The sequence below is a fragment of the Phalacrocorax aristotelis genome, chromosome 7 (genome assembly GCF_949628215.1).
Source record: "Phalacrocorax aristotelis chromosome 7, bGulAri2.1, whole genome shotgun sequence".
Lineage (NCBI taxonomy): Eukaryota > Metazoa > Chordata > Aves > Suliformes > Phalacrocoracidae > Phalacrocorax > Phalacrocorax aristotelis.
Genome location: NC_134282.1, coordinates 11695751 through 11715592, shown reverse-complemented (window position 1 = coordinate 11715592; position 19842 = coordinate 11695751). Strand labels below are relative to the sequence as shown.

The following is a 19842-nucleotide window of genomic DNA, read 5'->3' as shown; positions in this document are numbered from 1 at the left end:
TGAAAGCAAGAACTGTTAAAGACGGTGACCTCTCTGGTACCAAAAGCCGGGCTAGACAACCCCAATGGTTCTTTGGTAGCTGTGTTCTGTGGCAAAAATAGTTTTGAAATGTTTTTGAAGGCTGGGTAGAGTGAGATGTGTAAATAAATCCTGTAAACTTGCTCTCCTGAGTTGCAGAACATCCCTCAGTAGGCCAGACCTAAAGACCGCCAGCCAGTTTTGCTGTATATATTAATACATGAGTGTACTGCAGTGAAATTATCACAAAACCGGAACTAAAACAAGCTGTAAATGGAAAAGCTGTGCCAATTGAAATAATAAAAAGAGGCAGCATGCCCCTAATAAATTCCGTAGTGTAATTGCTGTCAAAGTGTGCATGTATTTACATGAACAAAGGTCTCACTTCTGCAAAACTTCAGCCATATGCGTATTTTTACCTACTGCAAGCAGCTACCAGTGCCCATAGGCCTGTGCACAGAACGGTAAGTAAGGACCTGATTTGCAGGACTGAGGCCTTGCTAAGTATTCAATGTTTCAATGCACATGTATCTTATCCGGAATTGAAAACACCTTTTATTCCCTGGGCTGAGCTGGCAGCCGACACAGAAGGCAGTCTGCGTTATGTTTATCAATCCAGGGAGAAGTCCAGCTCTTGTGAGCGTATTTCTCGTCTGCCAAGAGCATCAATGGAAAGTTTAACTGTCTTCTACTCACTCACTCTTTCTTTTTTTTTGCATTACTTAGATGCCTCCCTGAACGGCCATATTTAATTCTTTAAATATGGTGAGGAAGGCATTAGTGAATTAAGGGTAGAGGGTTTAACCCTGTGATTTCTGAAGCTTTGCAGGCAGCCTGCTGCTGCTGATGGTTGGATGCTGTGTTATGATACCTGGGAGGTGCTGCGGGAGCATCCCCTCTGCTGCAGACCAGGCTCAGGCAGGGAATCCTGGGGGTGTCCCTTGTGCACCCATGGTGCCCCTCAGCACAGGGGATGCTGCCTGTGTGCCAGAGCCTTTTTGGGGCACCTGCAGAGGTTTTACCTGTGGAATGTGTTTTTTAGGGAAACCCTCATTTAAACTGTTGCTCTGTGCTGCCATCTATGCGAAGTGTGTTGTTCAGAGAGAATAAGCAGCCTGGTTCTGATGCATTTGTTAAGCTATTCCATTCATTTTAATTAGTCTAATTTAAGCTATGTATGTGTGTAAAAATGGGCCTTGATCATTTTGGGGCTTGGCTAAAACCCTGTGATCTAGGCCTCTAAATAAAACCCTGGGGAGTGAATGCTGAAGGGCTTTAGAAGGGTCTTTTCAGATGATCCTTGTGCCCGTGTATGGAGAAACGGGGATGTGTAAAAGGTTTCCCTTGTAGCTGAGGAAATTTTAAAAGCCTGTAACGGCATACTTAACCATCAGAGTTTCTTAATTATTAGAGTTCTAGCAAGCAAATTTCTTCCATAAATTGTGGGACCCCATTTCACTAACTGAACGCCAGGTTTATATTACTATATGGACTTAAAAATTAGTTTGTAATCTGTGCATAGGCATTTCATCCTGTTGATTTTCTTGCAGAGAATAATTTGCCTTTTATTTGTTGAGAGTAGGGTTTTTTTTGTGAAAACAGAAGTCCCATTCATGATGGGCACAGCAAATGTAGTAAAACACTATCATAGCTGGGATTTGTTGTACGCTATGGATTTATGTCAAGAATGTTAATGATTTGTTTATGAATAAGTGAGCCTGTAGTATTGTGAAACAGTATCTGGCAGGGCTGCTGAATAGACATTTTGAGAGCAGAGGATTCTTGAACTGAATAAGCTGTAGATATTTGTGTGTCTCGAAGTAGTCATAAGTAGGCTTATGGATTTTAAACAGAAGTGTTTATTTAATGCATTATCATCGTCTATAGCACTCATCTGGCACATCTATGAGCTGTTCCATAACAAGCGAAGAGGTTGTTAAGTATTTTTCAAGGGCAGTTAATCTCCTTCTAGTGGGCTTTGTTTTAAAAATAAGGTTTTCTTCCAGAAAGAAACATGAAGCTTAAAGCAGAGCAGTGTGATGTTTCCAGAGTCGGTGTGGACCAGGAAGATACTCTGGATTTGCAGTCTCTCACTTGGGTGTAGCACCTAGTTTAGCAGAGCCACTACTTGAGTTTCCTGATGGAATTATCACTTGGCTGCCGATATGTTGCATGGTCCCAAATGTGCACCTTCCTAATAAGGGCTTGGGAAGGGTTTACCACTTTCTTCTGATTCCTTTTTTCTTGGAAGGATACCTACTGATGGGTAGGAGAGGTGGTTCATTCCTGTCTTACATGACTCCAAAGACCAATATTTCCTGTGTGTTCAGGAGTACTTGTGAGGAGTGAAGTGCAGTCCCTCAAAAGAATCATTTGGGGATTAGATTGAACCTCATGCCAGGTAACAGTTCCTTGCTTTGCCTGTTATAATTTGCATGGCCCAGGTGTGGGATCTAACCACTTGGATATCAAATCGAGTGACCAACAACTGCTGTCTAGCAGCACAAAGTGAGAGCTGTCACTGTTTAGTTTAAGGACTTGCGTCCAAATGTGTGAATTTTTGTGCTATGTAAATATTTTAAAGTTTCAAAACAATGATTGCAATATTTATCCTCTCTCCAACCATCCTTCTTGTAATGGGTTTTATACCTAGTTAAATGGGTGCAAATGCTTAACATGAAGAAAGGGTTGTCACTCAAGTGGGATTCATGCATTTTTAAATGTAGCTAAGCCTCTTGAAGAACTGCAGGTAGAAGATGACATGTTTATCACTGTAGCAGGAAGCTTTGCCGTGTGACTTCATGCACTGTGGGCAGCTGAGCCCAAAACCCGAACCCAGCACTGAAGCCCCTCGGAGGTGTCAGAGGCAGTTGGTGTTGTGCATCCAGGCTGCTGTGTGGAGCGTGACTAAACTCTGCCTGATAAATTATGGCATTTCTTGAAATATTGCCTTGTACTTTTTAATGAGCTGGGCTATCATCTCTGCATCAGTGGATGGTTAAAATGAAGCAAGAATTGCTTTAACATTAAAACTGTGCCTGGAGGACTTCTCTGAGAAATTGGTTATGATTATTAAGTGAATATAATAGGGTAAGACAACTTTGCTTTTTTCATGCTGAGTATGGTTTTGAAAGTTGGAACATGTACAGATGGAAAGTAATGTTCAAATGGGAATGGTTTTGGAAGCCATGCAGTGTTCTCTCCCTTTGAATGTGGATAGGGAAGAGAGGTAAGACACAATTTACCGAGATGCAGCTTTCATAGAAGAATTGGATTTCTTCTAAATACTGTTTGATTGTGTGCCAAAGAGAAGAGAGGCTGAAGCCAGAGCACTTCATGCGCTGAACTGGTGAGGAATCTCTTCCAAACCGAATGGGCTGGAGAAAAATGAGCCTTGTATTGCTTGTTCCTTCTGCGGTGTATGCATATATACAGCTAAATAAATGGAAAGATAGCCACCCTCTGTGACGATGATGATGAAGCAGCCATGGGGGGCAGTTAGGCTAGCTACACCCTAACCTACTGTGGGGCAGCAACACCTCGGGAGTGTTATATGCAACCCAGGGCGGGTGGCATGTGCTGCTGTAGGTAGCTCTGCCAAATTACCACTGACACTTACCCCTACATCCTGTTTGTGTTATTTCTTCAATGGTGCATTTGTTGCTTATGCTGTTTTCAGAATTTTCTCCTGTTCCTTACCCAGAGCCGTCTTGTCTGAGATGGAATTTCAGCAAATAAATAGCCCACAAGCTGCATGCTACTCCCATTCTCCAATACCGCAGCAGACATCCAGGCAGGAAGGCAAGGGCAGAAACTGTACTGGAGCTGATGAACTAATTTGTTCTCTAGATAGACGCTTTTACTCTTTTCCCACTGATACGTATCACACCATTAAACACTATTAAATACTGGCGGTTTCACAGTAAACTGCATTTGTGATTTGTCTACTGTGTAAGCAGAAAAGGCGATCCCAAATCTGCTTCAGGAACAGTTTTACTCTGCTGGGTTGGGAGTATTGGTGATAGCTGCCATAGTCTGTTAATTTTGAACTGTAATGGTGATAAAAGATGAAAGTGGAAGTGCTCATGTCATAGGGCAGGAGTTGGAACTAACCACTTTTCTACAGGTGCTACAGGGTAAATAGATTTATAACCACAGCCTTCTATCGTGCTGGTTGAAGCTGGTTCTTTTGAATCTTTACACTAGTCATGGAGCACTGCATGGAGTATCATGGTTTTGAAATTATGTTGAACCTTTATTTCTACAAATTGATTCTTTTTAAAAATCAATGTTTAAGCAGGTGCACTTGTCACATAATTTTTTCATTGTGCCACAGTTAAAACCTATGGTCGTCCTTTATGGATAGCTACTGCATACGCTTGCCCAGCTTGAACGGCAGGAAATGTTGTTAGTCTTTCTGTTTCTGTGAGGAGATGCTGTAGCTTTTCAACCTCTGATTTTCTCTGTTGTGCTTGTTGTGGTGTGGATGACACTGAGATGCACAAGATACCCAACCAGTGCTTAAAGACCGGGAAAAGGCAAAACTTGGAGCATTTCAATTGTGGTGGTTGCTGGATCTCACCCAGGAGGGAACAGGCTTTGAATGATCAAAGTTCTCCTGTGCTCATCAGCTGCTCAGAACGGAGCAGACAGATGTTTATCTAGCTGATTGTCCTGTAAAACTGTAGCATTGGCTTGTGCAAATAGCTGTGCACGCAAAACTTGACTGGTATTATTTCAGAGGCTTTTCTAAAGTCATCTGAAAATCTGTTCCAGGCAGAGAACCTGGGATCCAAAATTGAATAAATATCAAACAAGGATACCTTCTGCTCCTAAAGCCATCTAAGACAGAAAATAGCGTAGCTGTATTTAAAGTTGGTATGTCAGAGGGGAACTAGCAGTGATTAATTGATGTGGAATTAAAGTTCCCTCTCAGAATCTTTGACTTCAGGTAACAGTTTGCCCAGACTTTCCACTTCTGAGGTTATCTGTTTCAAGCTTTGCTTCTGGACTGAAATGACATACTTTTTTTAAATGAAAATATTTTAGTTGCGGTGGTCTCCCAAGTAACTTACCAGTGGTACAAATGTTTTTACAGACTTTCCTTTAAATAATGGTAACACTTGGAAAGCAAGAAAACAGCCCTCTGTCATCTAGCTCAGATTCAACCCTCAGGAAGGGAAATCTTCATTTTGAGCTTTCAGCTCTGACTGCCCTCTGACCTCCCAAGTGGAGGCAAAGCCTTATTTTGTGCCCATGTGGAACATTTTTGTGCAGAGTGCTCTTGACTAGCGTGTAGGCAGAGAAGCTTTGCAGTGGGCAGTCTTGAGGATCTCGGCAGCTGTAATGAAAACTGGTGGAAGCAAGTGGTGATGAGGCAGAAGTCCTGTGTAGCTGTTGCGTTGTTCCCTGTATGCTGTATAACTTCTCCAACAGAAGCTCTCCAGTGCAGTTCCCTTATGGTGGTGCTCTCAGAGTAGTTGGCCTCGATGATCCTAGCTCAAGGGTTGGTGTTTAATTGCTTTTGAAATGATCCTTGCTTTCCAAATGTGAGAAACTGTGACAAACACTGTGAGGTAGACAGTTACTTTTCCTAGAAGTATTTGTGAAAGAGGCCAGAATACGTGACAGATTCCCTTGAAAAGTCTTCTGTGGATTCTTCTCCCACTGCAGAATAGGGGTTCACCCATACAGAAGCCCCACTGGAGATTCATATTGAATCCCTATGTGCATGCACACATCTGCCTTGTATTTGCAGTCTAGCTGGTTACTGCCATATCAGTAAATGTTCAGAATGGCCCTCTTTTTCTTTTTTTCTTTTACGATTTGGCCAGATTACTGACTTCGGCACCATCTAGTTTGGCTTGGAGATCTTTTTGAAAGAACTGTATGGCCATTATACATGCAAATAGCTAGATAAGCACAGTTGAGAAGAAACTGGTAGGGCTGCAGCATGACGAATTTAAAGTACTAAAAAAAAAAAAAAAAGAATTTTAAGATTGATAACCTTTCTGCTTTGTGGTCAGAATGCAAATAAAAGCTGGATATCTGGGCAGAGAGACATGCTAAAAAAAGCATTATTGCAAGATTAAGCTGTAGAAGACACATTTTTGCATGGTAATCTACTGGATTTATTTAGACAATTTATTTGTGGTGGTTGTGAAAGCGGAATTTTTAGCAGTCTTGGTATAATTATAGAGGACTGACTTTGTAAAGCTGCTCAAACATTTTGCATCACAGTTGTGTGGTATTTTCAGCCAAATACAAGCCTCTTCTGATTAAAAGAAATATTTGTCCTGAAATTTTTTTTCCCCAGAGGAATGACTAATTGGTATTCACAAGATTCAATACTTCAATATTTTATCAGAGGCCCCTAAATTCTTTCACTCCCTTCTCTTTCAGGGTAAATAATTTAGATTTCAGATGCACAAAGCTCGATAAAAGCTGCCTTGTTAACATCTCCTGTAGAATTACAGCTCTATTTGCTTTGAGGGTTGGTGGAATAACTACATCAGTAATGCTTCTAAGTTAAATTGAATGGGGCAAAGAAAGAAGACAGTGGGGAAATGCTGGGCAGGCAGTTCATTTATTTTAATTTTGTTGGTTCCTTCACATCTGTTTAACTAGCTGCCTGACACAGGTACACTGGAGACCGTAAACGTCATGGGTGTTCAGAATACTTGCATTGTATTGTATTACAGGAATATGTATTAGATCTGCATCTAAAGAAACTCAGGGCTTTAACAGCCCAGGTTCTTTTCCCTAGATGTTGATGGTCTATATTATTTCATTTCCCCTAAGCCCAAAATATGGTAAAATATTGTTTGCAATAATTGACAGGATTTGAACCAAGAAACATTTAATAAAAAAAACCCCAAACCACTTCTCATTTACATTCCTGTTTCTTCTGCAACTTCATTTCTCAAAGTTGAGCCAAAACTTGCAGATTGAAAATTGATTGGCTTTTTTCAGTGCAAAATTATTTAAGTTGTAAAGTGGCTGAGAATGGATGGTGTTTAAGGTGGTCAGCAATCAACGGGGGGGGAAGAAAGTGGAAGCTATACTAAGAATAAAGATGTTCCTTCTCTTCTGCTACTCTGTGGGATTGTTTATTCTGCACCTGTTTTCTGTGTGGAAAACTTGCAAGTCATTGATGTGTCAAACAAAGTTTGGAGCAGAGTGGACAAAAGTGGGAGTATAATTACTGGAAAAAAGAATAAGTAGCCTGCACAGGGCTGAAGTCTTCTAATTCTGCTGGTCTTGCTGGAAGGGAACGTTGGGTAGTTTTGAGCTCTTCTATTTTCTGTAGTTAAACAATTTAATATTTCAGTCATTTGATGGTCTTCATTTAATTGGTAATGTTGAATTATAACACTGAAATATCAATTTACTACTCTAAAAAGTAGTAATAATTCTTCATGTTGGTGCAGGTAGTAGCACATGTAAAGCAGCAGTAAAGACGGGGACTAGTTCTGTTGAACTAGATTTGTTTTGCCACGGATTTCTGTGGATTTCTGTGGAAGCAGGGATGGTTCTTTTCATGGCATATGGGATTCCTAAAGACTGGGGTTTGGTTATGAATGAGCACGTGATTCCAGAATGGAATTACTTGAGTTTGTTTAATCAATTGTAGATTCCTCCAGAGTGATGCTGCAGTGCCTGTGTGAGGAGTTAGCTCTTTTTAATTGGTCCCGTATGTCCTGGCAGACAGTGTATTAAACATGCCTTGGAGGGATAAGGGCATCTGGTTGAATCTCATGGTGCATATTTCATTTCTTTTCTGGAAGGATTTGCTGCCTTTTTTGTTGTTGTTGTTCTAAGAACCATAGATATGTATATATGTGTATAATCACTAGCATTTTGAAACTTAATATTCAGCTGAGAGATTAGTTAGGCTTCTGCAAAATTATCTGAACTTTGCTGACAGGTAAAGAAGAAGAAACTGAGGTTTTATAGAGAAGCTGGAGTTTCTGAGTGTCTTTGGGTTTGGGTGCTTAAATTGTGAAAACCTGGAAGCTTAATCTCCCTTCTTGTCAAGTGCTAAGGCCTTTGAAAATCAGAAAAATGGAAACATCAGAAAATATTAATTACTTTTGAAAACCATTGAAAACCCATGCAGATTCAACCTTTATATCTGGAGGATATGGATATGAGAAGGCTGTTCTGTCCATGGGTGCCGCAGGTTAGACCCAACAAAGGTGAGCGCCGTCCTCAACTGCTTTACTTGACTCATTCTGCACTGGAAAAAGCAGAGTAATTTTGCATCTGGCTTTTTTTGCTCAGCTTAACCAGTAAGGTAGCTGCAGGAGAAACAGGAATGTAAATGAGTTGGTTTGATTTTCTTTTGTAAAGGTTTCTTGGTGCAAATCCTATCAATTATCCAATTCTAAAGCTTTGCTGAATTAATGAGACACTTTGTAGAAGGGTATTTTTGATCACTTTCTGTAGAATTCCTTATTCCTGATGTAGGCTTTCTGGTGTGCAGCTTTTATTTATGGCTTTAAGTGTGAAGACCTACTGTGTGAAGTCCCCCTGGGGACAGGGGTTATGCATTTGCACTGCAGTGGGACCCAAATTTTATCTATGTTCTGCATCATCTGCTTAAAGGTTTATATGTCCATAAATCCTAGCAGAGTTTCCCCATGATGAATAATTTTCTGGTGGAGGCATGAAAGGAGTAATATTGCAGTAGATAAAGTGCCTGTGAGCGTAGCTGAGGCCAGGGAAATCCGCTTGGGAAGGTGCATGGGATGGGACAGCAGTACTGGCCAGGCGTGGTTCCCTTGGGTATGCTCTGGAGCATGTACTGATGGTGCTCATGGGGATGTGTGGAGAGAGGGAAGGCTGAAGCCACCAGGCTTCTTTCTTTGCCCTCTGCCCTCTTTGCCTTGGGCAGCTGCACCCTGATAGAGGCTTTCTAAAAGGCCTGAGTTGCTGAAGAAGCAGGTCTGTTCATCTGGAGATGGCTTGTGTCCATGGGAAGTAGGAGGACCCCTCGGAGATCCTCAAGAATGCCAGGCTTAAATCCTGGGGGTGTTTCAGACCTGGAAAAGGCAGTGCTGTAGATTAGCATCAAAGGAGTCGGTGATAAAATGGACAGCTTTAGAGAAAGGAACAGATTCTCATTAGCTTGTAGCTGTAAATACAAGAATTCATTAGACTTATAATAAAAGTTCATTTGGCTTATATTTAAGCAATGCATAAGCATTTTTGGCAAGAATGTGTACCCTTTGTTTCTGGATAATATTAGGCACGTTACCTCTAGTAAATAATTGGGGCAAATTCACTGTTTGTAGCAGGTATCTGTCATCCAGTCTGTACCCCTGTCTCAGCAAACAAGTCTTAGGCAAGAGAGAGGTCACTGAACTACATAGCTCCTTAACAAGTTATTGATTTATTGCAAAAAATGAAGGAGAAGAGCGGGAGAGTGAAATGCTGGCTTTGAAAGGGCTGTGTTGGGGAATGCAGTGGCTGTCTGGCAGGTATTGTATGAGATGGGCTTGCTCTGCCAGGCACAGAGTGAGGAGAAAGAACTTTTTAAAGCATCCTCTGACACAGAAATTATTGGAAAGCCTCCACGAGCAAACTGAAAAAGCAACAGCCTCCTTCATCCTGCAGGATTCCATTGTTTTAATATTGGGCCAACTATACCAAATAATACATCTACTGGAAACTCATGTTAGGGGAAAAATGTTGGAAAGCAGCGAAGAGGTCAGCTCAAAATCAAAGTGAGCATATCTATGCTGCTGTGTGCCCTACTTTGTTCTTTCTTTTCTTGTCAGCTCCTATTTCCTCATTTATTTCTACTCTTTTTTTTTTTTTTTTTCCCCTTTTTAACCATTTGTCCTGTCCTGGGCTTGAGTTCTGGCTGACATTTATCCTGAAAAATGCTGGGGCTGATAAATACCTGTGCTTGCACAGAGAAATTCTGGCATACTGATAGTTTTGAAATTGTAATATAGTTTAAAATTCCAGGCTTGCACTAAGACACGCTGCTTTTGGGGGAGGTACTGCTGCTCTGGTGATGAGAAGGTGAACAGCAGATAATGGGGATGACTTTATTTTCCTTCGGTGCATTGTAATGGAGCTGTGCTTCCCAGGCTGGACTTCTGAACATAGTTTGAAGACCAACGTTTTCAGGGATGGAATGGAAGAAAAAGGCAAAGTCGTTACTGCAAGCGTAAATATTACTTGCAATGGTTGCATTTAATAAAATACACAACATGGCTATCTGGTAATTGGGTTTGGGTGGCATGAGAGCCAGTTCAGTTGTGACAAAGTTATTACAATTTGAGAGTTAACAGTGATTTCTGGGGCCAAAAGTTTGGGAAGCAGTTATTCATGAGCGCAGTTCAGTTGATACGTTGGTGAAAGTCATTGTGCTTTATTTCTGTTGATGCTAAAAAAAAAAAGTTATTCCTGTACAAAATATATGCCATGAACACCAGGCATTGGAAACTCCAACTCATTTCAAAAAGATTTTAACAGTCACCAGTAAATAATGAGCTGTAAAAGCCCAAATACAAACAGACGTATTCAGATGTTCATCTTCCACATACCACATCCACGTGCCTTCCACTGAAATAATGGACTGGGAATTTAGGTACTGTAATATAGAGACTGATCAAAGAGCTTTTTATTTTAGTACTGTGACTTCTTTCACTTCCTCCACTGACATGTTAGGGAGGTTTTATTTTATTTTTATGATTATGAGTGTCCTGAAATGTTCACCCCTTCCTACTCTGATGCAGATCTCTATAGTGGGACGTCAGGATTTAAGCAATTACAGCTAAACTGGGAACTTGGTCTCTGAATATCCTGTATATTCAGATTTGCTTAGGTCGGGGGGTTTAGTTTGGCCGTGTGTAGAGAGATGTTAGAAGATCAGTCATGAAACTCTGTCATCTGGCTCTAAAGTTCCCTGCAGTTTGGAGGGTGTTTGTATCTGGGATTGTGTTTTGTTTGGGCAGCGATCCTGCTGATTGGAATCGCATAAGCTTGGCAACAGAATGGAGGCATCCAGCCAGAGCAAACTTGAAGTACATAGGATCTGAGAACAAAACGTTTCACATGAATTAAAGTGTGAGGAAACAGAAATTCTTTAAACTTGTAAGAAAACAAGGCAATATGAGCATTGTCACACAGGCAGCTGTGTGATCAGGGCTATCGATAGGGAGTGCAAGTTTTATTTATGAAATCCTGATAGTTTTCTGTTATTGAGAGATGTGTCTTATCACTGCAGGAAGAAGAAAATTATCCAAGAAACTGGTACTAGAGTGAAATGGAATAACTCTCAGTGCTTGTGTGCAAAGATCTAGTGGTATCTTTGCTGAAAGGCTTTTTGACACTCAACTGATTTTGGTTTCCCCTGTACCATACAGCTGGGCTTGCCATTCTAAAAAGGTTCCCTGTGTCCTCGTCCTGCTTTTCTATCTGCAGTCCTGTGTCCTCCTTTCATTTATCTGTTTTTTTTGGTTTTTTTTTTTTCTGTATAGTATGGGTTTTTCCATCAGAGCTTTATCCTTGACTCCCTTGTTACAGTCAGTAATAGCAGAAGTCCAGGAGGGTTTCTGTGCCTGGCAACAGGGATCATTGCTTGCAGCACGCTGGGTGCTGGCTCTCCTGGTGCTTTCCTTTCCACAGTCTCACACCTTGCTTACTTTGATGCCATCTTCTGCTCAGTGTCTGGTCATACAGATTTGAGCTTACTCTGGTAAATGCAGATTACTCTTTTATGCGCCAAAACGCTCCCTGCTGTGCCCGCCTCTCCTGTATGCTATCTGGCAGGGGGGCGGTAGGAGTAGGGGGACGTGAGGAGGGGAAATGGTGGCAGGCACTGGTTCAGTTTCTAACGTGTACCATGCAGGGTGGCATTGGGCATGTGGAGGGGTGGTGAAGGTCTCTGTTTTTTTTTTTTTTGTGGCACAATGTTTCCCAGATGCTTTGCCCCAGGATCCTTGGGGGTGCTATGCCCGCAGTGTGGACATGCTGAGTTGCGCGTGGGCCTGCCCAAGCTCCTCTACTTCCACAGCATGTCACAGGGCACCTGCAGGCAAGTCCGTCATCCCCTCATGCCCGTTGCTGTTTCTTTGCAGTTGAGAGACGTACATTCAGACATAGTTACCTGGTTTTTCACCTAAGTAGCATCTGTTACCTGGAAGAGATTGAATGGATTTAGTTTGATAGGCTGGTAAAATATAGCTCTCGACATGCTAGATGAGATAGGCTTTAAATAACCATATTTCTGTGGTTGGATTGGGTTCAAGAAGGTTACTCGGGCCAGATCTGCTTGAGTATAAAGAGTTATGACGTGACCTTGGATTTGTGCATGCCAGTCAATTTTGTGTTACAGAGCAGGCTGCTGATGGGATGATTTCTGACTTCAGTGCTCCATCCCCTCTGTAGAGGGTTTTATTGTAGTGTTCATTACAATGTTTATATGAACTGCTAGTAAAGGATAAATAAATATAGTACAGTAGAGTTTAATATAGGGGAGGGGAAAGTATTTAAACTGTATTAACGATATTTCTTTAATAAGAAATGGATCAGATATGACATTTATCTGTACTGGATAGCATTTGCTTTGAACAAAACAAAGCCTTGAAATGGATCAGTTTCCCTATGAACAATATCAGAATTCTTTTCTTCCTGAGAAGGTAGAGGGTTGGGGTGGGGTAGTCTTCAGGTCACAGCAGTGCTCTTGTCACTGATGGTATAATTTCGATAAAGGGCTACTGTGTTGTCATCTCACCTCCTTTGACCATGTGTGAGAGAGTGGAGTCTTGTATCTACGGACTAGATATGTTGGTCGTCAAAGAAAAGGGACATTTGGACTTTTTAAAATTCTCTTGCAGTTCATTGCCCTTGATTGTGTCTTTCCCCTCCTAGGCTTCTGCGTCTTGCTGTGGGATGCTGTTGAAAAGTTTTGGTTTCATTCCAGAACTAAATGGATTTCAAAGGTAGAGGAAGTACTTGCACTGAAATAGTAAATTATAGAGGTTAGTTCTGATTTTCCAGGGACTGATCTTATGCTGATGCTCTAACATTGATTTCTTCTGGGAATTCCTTTGTAGGTGCTGCAGAAAGATGAGTTGCCCAGAGGATTGCTTCTCATTCTGGCAAACCCCTCTTTCAGAGGCTTTGAACTTTTAGAATAATTCTTTTTCACAAGTTAATATCCTATCATTCTGGGCTTTGCACTCAATGTGTATCTTTGGAAAAATTTGGCCAAATATAGGTCATCTGGAAATGTGGTGCCCGTTTATGCACTTTGTGTTTGCTGTAATGCTGATGTTAACAGATAATGGGGGCTGAGGGCTAAGGTGCTTGCATACTTTCACTGTGTCATGACCCGATCAGCCTATAAACTCTGTTCATTTTGCTCATCCCCTATTGCTGGATTACAGATTACAGTGCATTACAGTCCTCTCTTTCTTGACGTTTATTTTTATACTCACATTTAATATATAATCCTTTCTTAGATTTATTGAATTCAAGTCTTTGTTTTCTTTCCATCATGAAAATGAAAAGATCCCCTAGCCCAGGCTTGGCTGCTGAGTACTCAATGTTGTGAACAGCAGTGACTGTTCAGTTAAGACCTGAAGATGAGGAGCTGTGCAGAAGTGTTGTTTAGCATTATTACAAATTGTCAGTGCATCCTTTCTCCTCCAAGGCAGGTTTAACTGTATAGAGTCACAGATATGCTACCAGATATGCATCCTTCACTTTTCTTCTATAGGGGGAAAGGATGCCATTAAGACTGGTAAACTAAGCAAAAGAAAATGATGGAACTTGAATCCTTGAATAAGCAAAACTGATTTGGTATTAAGATAATTTTCCAATGTTATTAGGGGCTTTACTTAAATTATACTCTAAATGTTTTCATGTTCAGCAAATAGGAAAATACCATGCTAATTACAGCTCTGATCCTTTCTTTGGCAGTTAAGGTAATTTGTTTGCTCAAGGAATTTTAAAACTTGCTGCCAATTTCTTACTGTTCTGTTGCTCCTTGCATTTCTTTCAAATGTAAAGTCTGTATCAGTAGCACTATCTAAATGGATAAAAGATGAATGATGTGCAGTTTTGAGCTGTTATAGTCATGTCGGTTAAGAATACTGAAAATCATCAAAAGTATAAGAGCTACTAAATGAACCTAGTGGTTCTGGCACGTGAAATGCGAACCTTTATTCATTGAATTGCCTATGTCATGCTTTTCAAGAACTTTGTGAACCTAAAGGACTTTAAAGAAATATTCTGGATTCACAGCAGTAGAGAGCTAATGCCTTTAATCAAAAAATACATTGGCCACTGTTTTAGGTCAGCATTTGCCAACAGTTTCTGCAGGAGATGCCAGTTTGAAGAGGAAACTAAGAAATGGGTTCAGCGAAGCACTTTATCCTGTTCTTGGCTTAAAGCACATGAATAATCCCATTGACTACCCATGTGTGCTTTACTGGGACTGCTCACATAGTGAAAGTCAGGCATGTGTTTAAATAAGTTGCTTAGTTGGGGGGGCTCACTGTGTGATGTCTCCTGGCAGAGACTTAATTTTCTTATCGCAGCCATCATATGACCTGTGTGCAGGGAGAGCAGTGTTGTCTGTGCTAGCCATGCAGTCCAAAGGAAAAGGCTATTTCTGTGTCCACCCCCAATCCGTCCTGCACTTCTTTGGCAACTAATTATCTGTTTGCTGCCAATTGTGCTCTAATGTTTTTGGCACCCAACCACTCCAACTTGCTGCTCATACAAGTATTGAATTGCCTTTGTAAGGCAGAGAGTAGTTTTTTCCCTTGTTTGACTGTATAAGTTGTTGTTAAAACATGGAAAAAAAAGTAGATCATTATCATAGCTTTCCTCATTTTGGTCAGATAGTGCTCTCTGTCAGTAGTCCCACTGAAGTTGATAGAGATGCTAGCAAAGGAGAACAACCATTTCAGATGTCCAAGCTCAGTACTCAGAGGGGCTAAGGGAGTTTTTTCATCTATTGAGTATCTAATGGAAGCACCGTTCTTTATTTGAGAACCTCTGTAAACAGATCCTCTACTGAAACAGAGCTCTTCCAGCACACAGGGACAGAGAAGTTAAATGCTAGGATAGGGTCGTCTTCAACGTGATATTTTGCAACCATTACCTCTGGTTTGATCCAAAATTGGCCCACCAGCAAAATAGTACAACTTCAGGTTAAAAATACATTTAGGTAAGTTTTCAGTCTCTGCCTTCCTCTCCCATCCCCTGCACGCACAAGGCAGCAGATGACCTTGGAGACAGCATTTCCCTGTGCGTGAAAAGGGGACAGTCACAGGCAGGGAATCATCATGACCTGCGCACAGCAGGTCTCCAGCACCCTCTCCCTACTGCATATTTTCTCCTCCAGAAATACAACCTCTGCAGTAACTTGAAGAACCTAGAGCCTATATGTAAAAGCAAGTCAAGCTAATAGAACTGCAGTTGTAGTAGGCAGCAATTAGTTAATAGGACCAGAAGCCCAGCACTGCAGTTGGTAATCAGCGGTGCTCCTTCAAACTCAGGATCTCAAACTTTGAGCTTGCTTTACACTCATGATGGCTGTTTATCTGTTGTTTAGCCTTTGCTAACAACTTCACCAGAGAAAACCAGGAAACTCCAAATAAAAGGCTGTTAATTGTAACTGAAAGATAAAATGAAATAGGCTTTCTCAGTGAGGTTAGTCCTGGCTGGCAGAGAGCTCTGTTATCTCCAGAAATATGTGTCAAAGAATATTCTATAATATGTAGTCATCTGAAATGGAGTACTCTTTTTTGCTGGAGCTGTGTTTGGGAGAGTGAATGGGATAATGTGTAATATGCGCAGGATGAAAAATAATGAGTAGATTTCTTCACTAGGATGGAAACTCGAATGCTAGCACAAACTGCACAGAGGTCCTAAAGTATTGCTGTAACAGGCTGTAACTTCATGTGAGGTAGGAAAACAAGTACTATTTTCACAGACTCTTTAGTGTTTATGCCTTGAATATGCTTATGAGAATGTTTAAGATGCTCTAGATCCATTATTATATTTATATATAGTATACAGTATTAGTATGGCTAATATTACTAATTTAATTAAATTCACTAATACCAATATTACTACAGTATTAGACCTAAACATTAACAAGCTAAGGATTAAACTGTTTTAGAAGTGTGTTAACGGGCTTTCAGTTAGCTAATGATACAGTATTTCTGATTTAAGTAGGAAGTTTATTTCCAATAAATTCTCATGCATTTTCAATAGAAAACTTGAATCCACAAAACTCCATATGAAAACAGCACAGTATCTAAACAGTTGATGCATCCCCTGTGTATAAATAAAATGTTTAATAGGCACTTTCCTCACCTGAAGCACAGGACTGAAAAGCAAGGGCCCGAGTTGATTTTCTAGCTCTGATAGAGACTTCTGGTATGGTTCTGGGAAATCACTTAACATCTTTCTTTCTGCGAGCCAGACCCCGTAATGTTTGTCTGCCTTGCAGAGGTGAAGGTGGGGGCTGATGAAAGGGATGACTGCAAAATAAGTTAAGAATCTCCTATCAAAAGGCAGAACAAATGGTTTGGTTTTGATAAAAGTAATCCAGAGTCATTGTACATGTGTCTAATTGCTGATTTATAAGAGTCAAGTTATGGAACTTTAATAAATGCATATTTCTTTAGACAGTGCTGCAGTATGTTACTAGCTGGAAATACTACATGGATTTTCTTCATATCTGCATATTTTCCCCCTTAGATATGTAGTAGCAAGCAAGAATGTTCAGTTTTTCAAATGAAGGTCAGTTCAAAGAAATATTTAAATGTTGAAAAAATTCTCTGACTCCCCTGATTCCACAAAATTGATTTGAAAATCTTTTGAGCATTGGCTTTCTTCACTCTTAAGCAATTGCTAAGAAACTTCATTCAACAACATTACTGTCCACTTGGATAGTTCTTCACCAAAGCCTTGGGTGTTATTTCTTCTCTGTTATAGCAAGTGACAAGTTTTGAATGACATCTATTGATTTAGTGCCAGTAGTAGCATTTATAGTAGAGAACTATTACTTACAAAGGAAGAGAATTTAAAATTCACATGCTAAAGGTAAACTGGTGCGGCATTCAGCTCAGTAGGAATCATAGAATCATTAAGGTTGGGAAAGACGTCTAGGATCATCAAGTCCAACCCCCGACCCAACACTACCATGCCTCCTAAACCATTCCCTGAAGTGCCACTTCTACACGTTTTTTGAGCAGCTCCAGGGATGGAGACTCTGCCACCTCTGGGCAGCCTGTTCCAGTGCCTGACCGCTCATTCAGTAAAGATTTTTTTCCTAATATCCAATCTAAACCTTGCCTGATGTAGCTTGTGGCCATTTCCTCTCGTCTTATTGCTAGCAACCTGGGAGAAGAGACCAACACCCACCTCACTACAAGCTAATTTCAGGTAGTTGTAGAGAGCGATAAGGTCTCCCTTCAGCTTCCTCCAGGCTAAACAACTCCAGCTCCCTCAGCCGCTCCTCATAAGACTTGTTCTCCAGACCCTTCACCAGTTTTGATGCCCTTTTCTGACATACTCCAGCACCTCAATGTCCTTCTTTGTAAAAACATTTTTTTTTTAAATCCCTTACAACAGTGGCCAGGTTGAGTTCTTACTGGGCTTTTGCTTGTCTAATTTTCTCTCTGCAAGACCTAACAAGGACTCTGTACTTTTCTTGAGTTGCCTGCCCCTTCTTCCAAAAGTGGTAGACTCTCCTTTTTTTCCTGAGTGTCAGCAAAATCTCCCTGTTCAGCCAGGCTGGTTGTCTTCCCCACCAGTTCGTCTTGTGGCACTTGGGGACAGCCTGCTCCTGTGTGGGCATGACTTCCTTCCTGAAGAGTGCCCAGCGTTCCTGGACTGCTTTGCCCTTCAGGACTTCTTCCCAAGGGACTCTCCCAACCAGTGCCCTGAACAGGCCAAAGTCTGCCCCCCAGAAGTCCATGGTAGTGGTTCTGCTGACGCCCACTTCTTACTTCACCAAGAATTGAGAACTCAATCATATCGTGGTCACTAAGTGCAAGATGGCCTCTGACTGCAACATCTCCTACCAGTCCTTCTCTGTGAACAACAGGTCAAGCGAGGCACCTCCCCTTGTAGGCTCACTTACCAGCTGCATCAGGAAGTTATCTTCCACACACTCCAGGAACCTCCTGGTAACATGGTAACAACAGTAACACCTACAAAGGGCAATGGGATGAGATTTAAGTACAGGGGAAAGAAAACAAAAATGACTGAATCCATAGTTTGTTGAATGGTGTTTGATGCCCTGTTCTTCCCTCCCTATGGTCATTAGTAGAGGAACTGGGTTTATGAACGGTCTTATAATATGCCTGGGAGTGATCAGAGGTTGAATTCAGACCCTTTTAGGGACATACATGGATCCTAATGAATACTCTAATTTTGTGTGTGCCTTCCAAGGCACTGAACAGCAAGTGAAACACGAAGACATGTTGAACTATTAACTCTCATAGATAATTGGTTTTTTTTTTTTCCTCTGTTTAGCACTTTCAGACCATGTTAAAGACTAAGTTGAATGTCCTAACTCTTCGGAAAGAGCCTCTCCCGACAGTGATCTTCCACGAACCAGAAGCCATTGAGCTGTGCACCACAACTCCCCTCATGAAGACCCGGACTCACACTGGATTGAAGGTACTCGGGGGTATAAACTTACGGAATGGGACCACTGTGAAGGTGTTTCCTGTATGTGTGAAGACTCTAAAGAGCTCAAAGAAACTAACATGGTCATTGTTATTCTGGAAACCCCATTAACTGCTACTATTACTATAAAGTTTGTCAATCAAAAAAGTCATTGGGTATTTCTGACCAGAAAGTTTGTGCTTCAGGAAAAAAGGTTTGGGTGCTAGTGATGAGATGGGAGATGAAGGGCCAAATGCTGTGTATGCATTTAGCAGCCTGTACTAACAGAGGTATATACCTGCTGAAATAGGGTTGCAGCTTAAAACTCAAGGTTAGTTGGGGGTTGTGGGTATTTTGTTTTGGTTTTGATTTTTTTTTTTTTTTGAAGAGAAAAAGAGGAAAAAAGGGGTAGGAAGGAGAGTTAGATCTTGATTTGGTTAAGCAACAAGATGAATTTGCCCAGTTACATCAAAGCACAGCTTCTGAAAAAGCTCTTCTTTAAAGTTTAATGGCTTAAGAGCTTCGAGTGTGTTCTTCTGTGGTAAGAAACCATACAAAAATAGTAAAAAAATCTGCTCTGTCTGCATCTTCTGTTGGACCCAATTTCCTTGGTTGCAGAGCTCGCCTAGCCTTGCAGAGCCATGGGCAGCTTCGCAGATTGAGGTGGGTACCAATTTGGCCTGTGCTGCCAAATCCCCTTCACCTAGCCTGGCTGTCAGTTGTAGGGAGTATCCACCCGCTCTCGAGGGTCTTGGTGAAAATTGAGAGAACTGGGCTTCAGTCTCCACTGCTGTAGAAGAGCTGTTGCCTGATGTTACATGTACTGGATAAGGTCCAAAGTGCAATTCCATGTCCTAACCCCCTCCCCTGCCAGTGTGTATGCACACATGTGTGCGCACACACTCTTCCTTGTGAGTGAGGTGAGGTTGGAAGAAATTGCTTTCTGGTGTTCCCATTTCTCTTGGCATACTGTGCAGATGGCACGGGCTGTGGGCATGCTGTAAAGGACTTTGCTTGGCCACCTCCAGGTCTGGCCCTTCCTCAGCGAAGTTTCTTCTTGGGAAGTGTCATTTTTTTGTTTGGCTTTTTGCTTGTCACAATGGCCAAGAAACAAGACCGCTGTTGGGTGTTGAAGCAGTGCTGCCCTGTAGTGACATAGAGGAATGCAGG

At 41.4% G+C, this 19842-nt stretch overlaps 1 protein-coding gene across 2 annotated transcripts in view; it reads left to right on the top strand.

The window, feature by feature from the left end:
• Window positions 1-19842, top strand: part of PID1 (phosphotyrosine interaction domain containing 1) — an 89680-nt gene that overhangs the window by 17158 nt on the left and 52680 nt on the right. For both annotated transcript variants that reach the window (XM_075098791.1, XM_075098790.1), the window contains one exon: window positions 18538-18684. In XM_075098791.1, the coding sequence (XP_074954892.1) occupies window positions 18538-18684 (147 nt within the window). The remainder of the gene's footprint in view (window positions 1-18537; window positions 18685-19842) is intronic.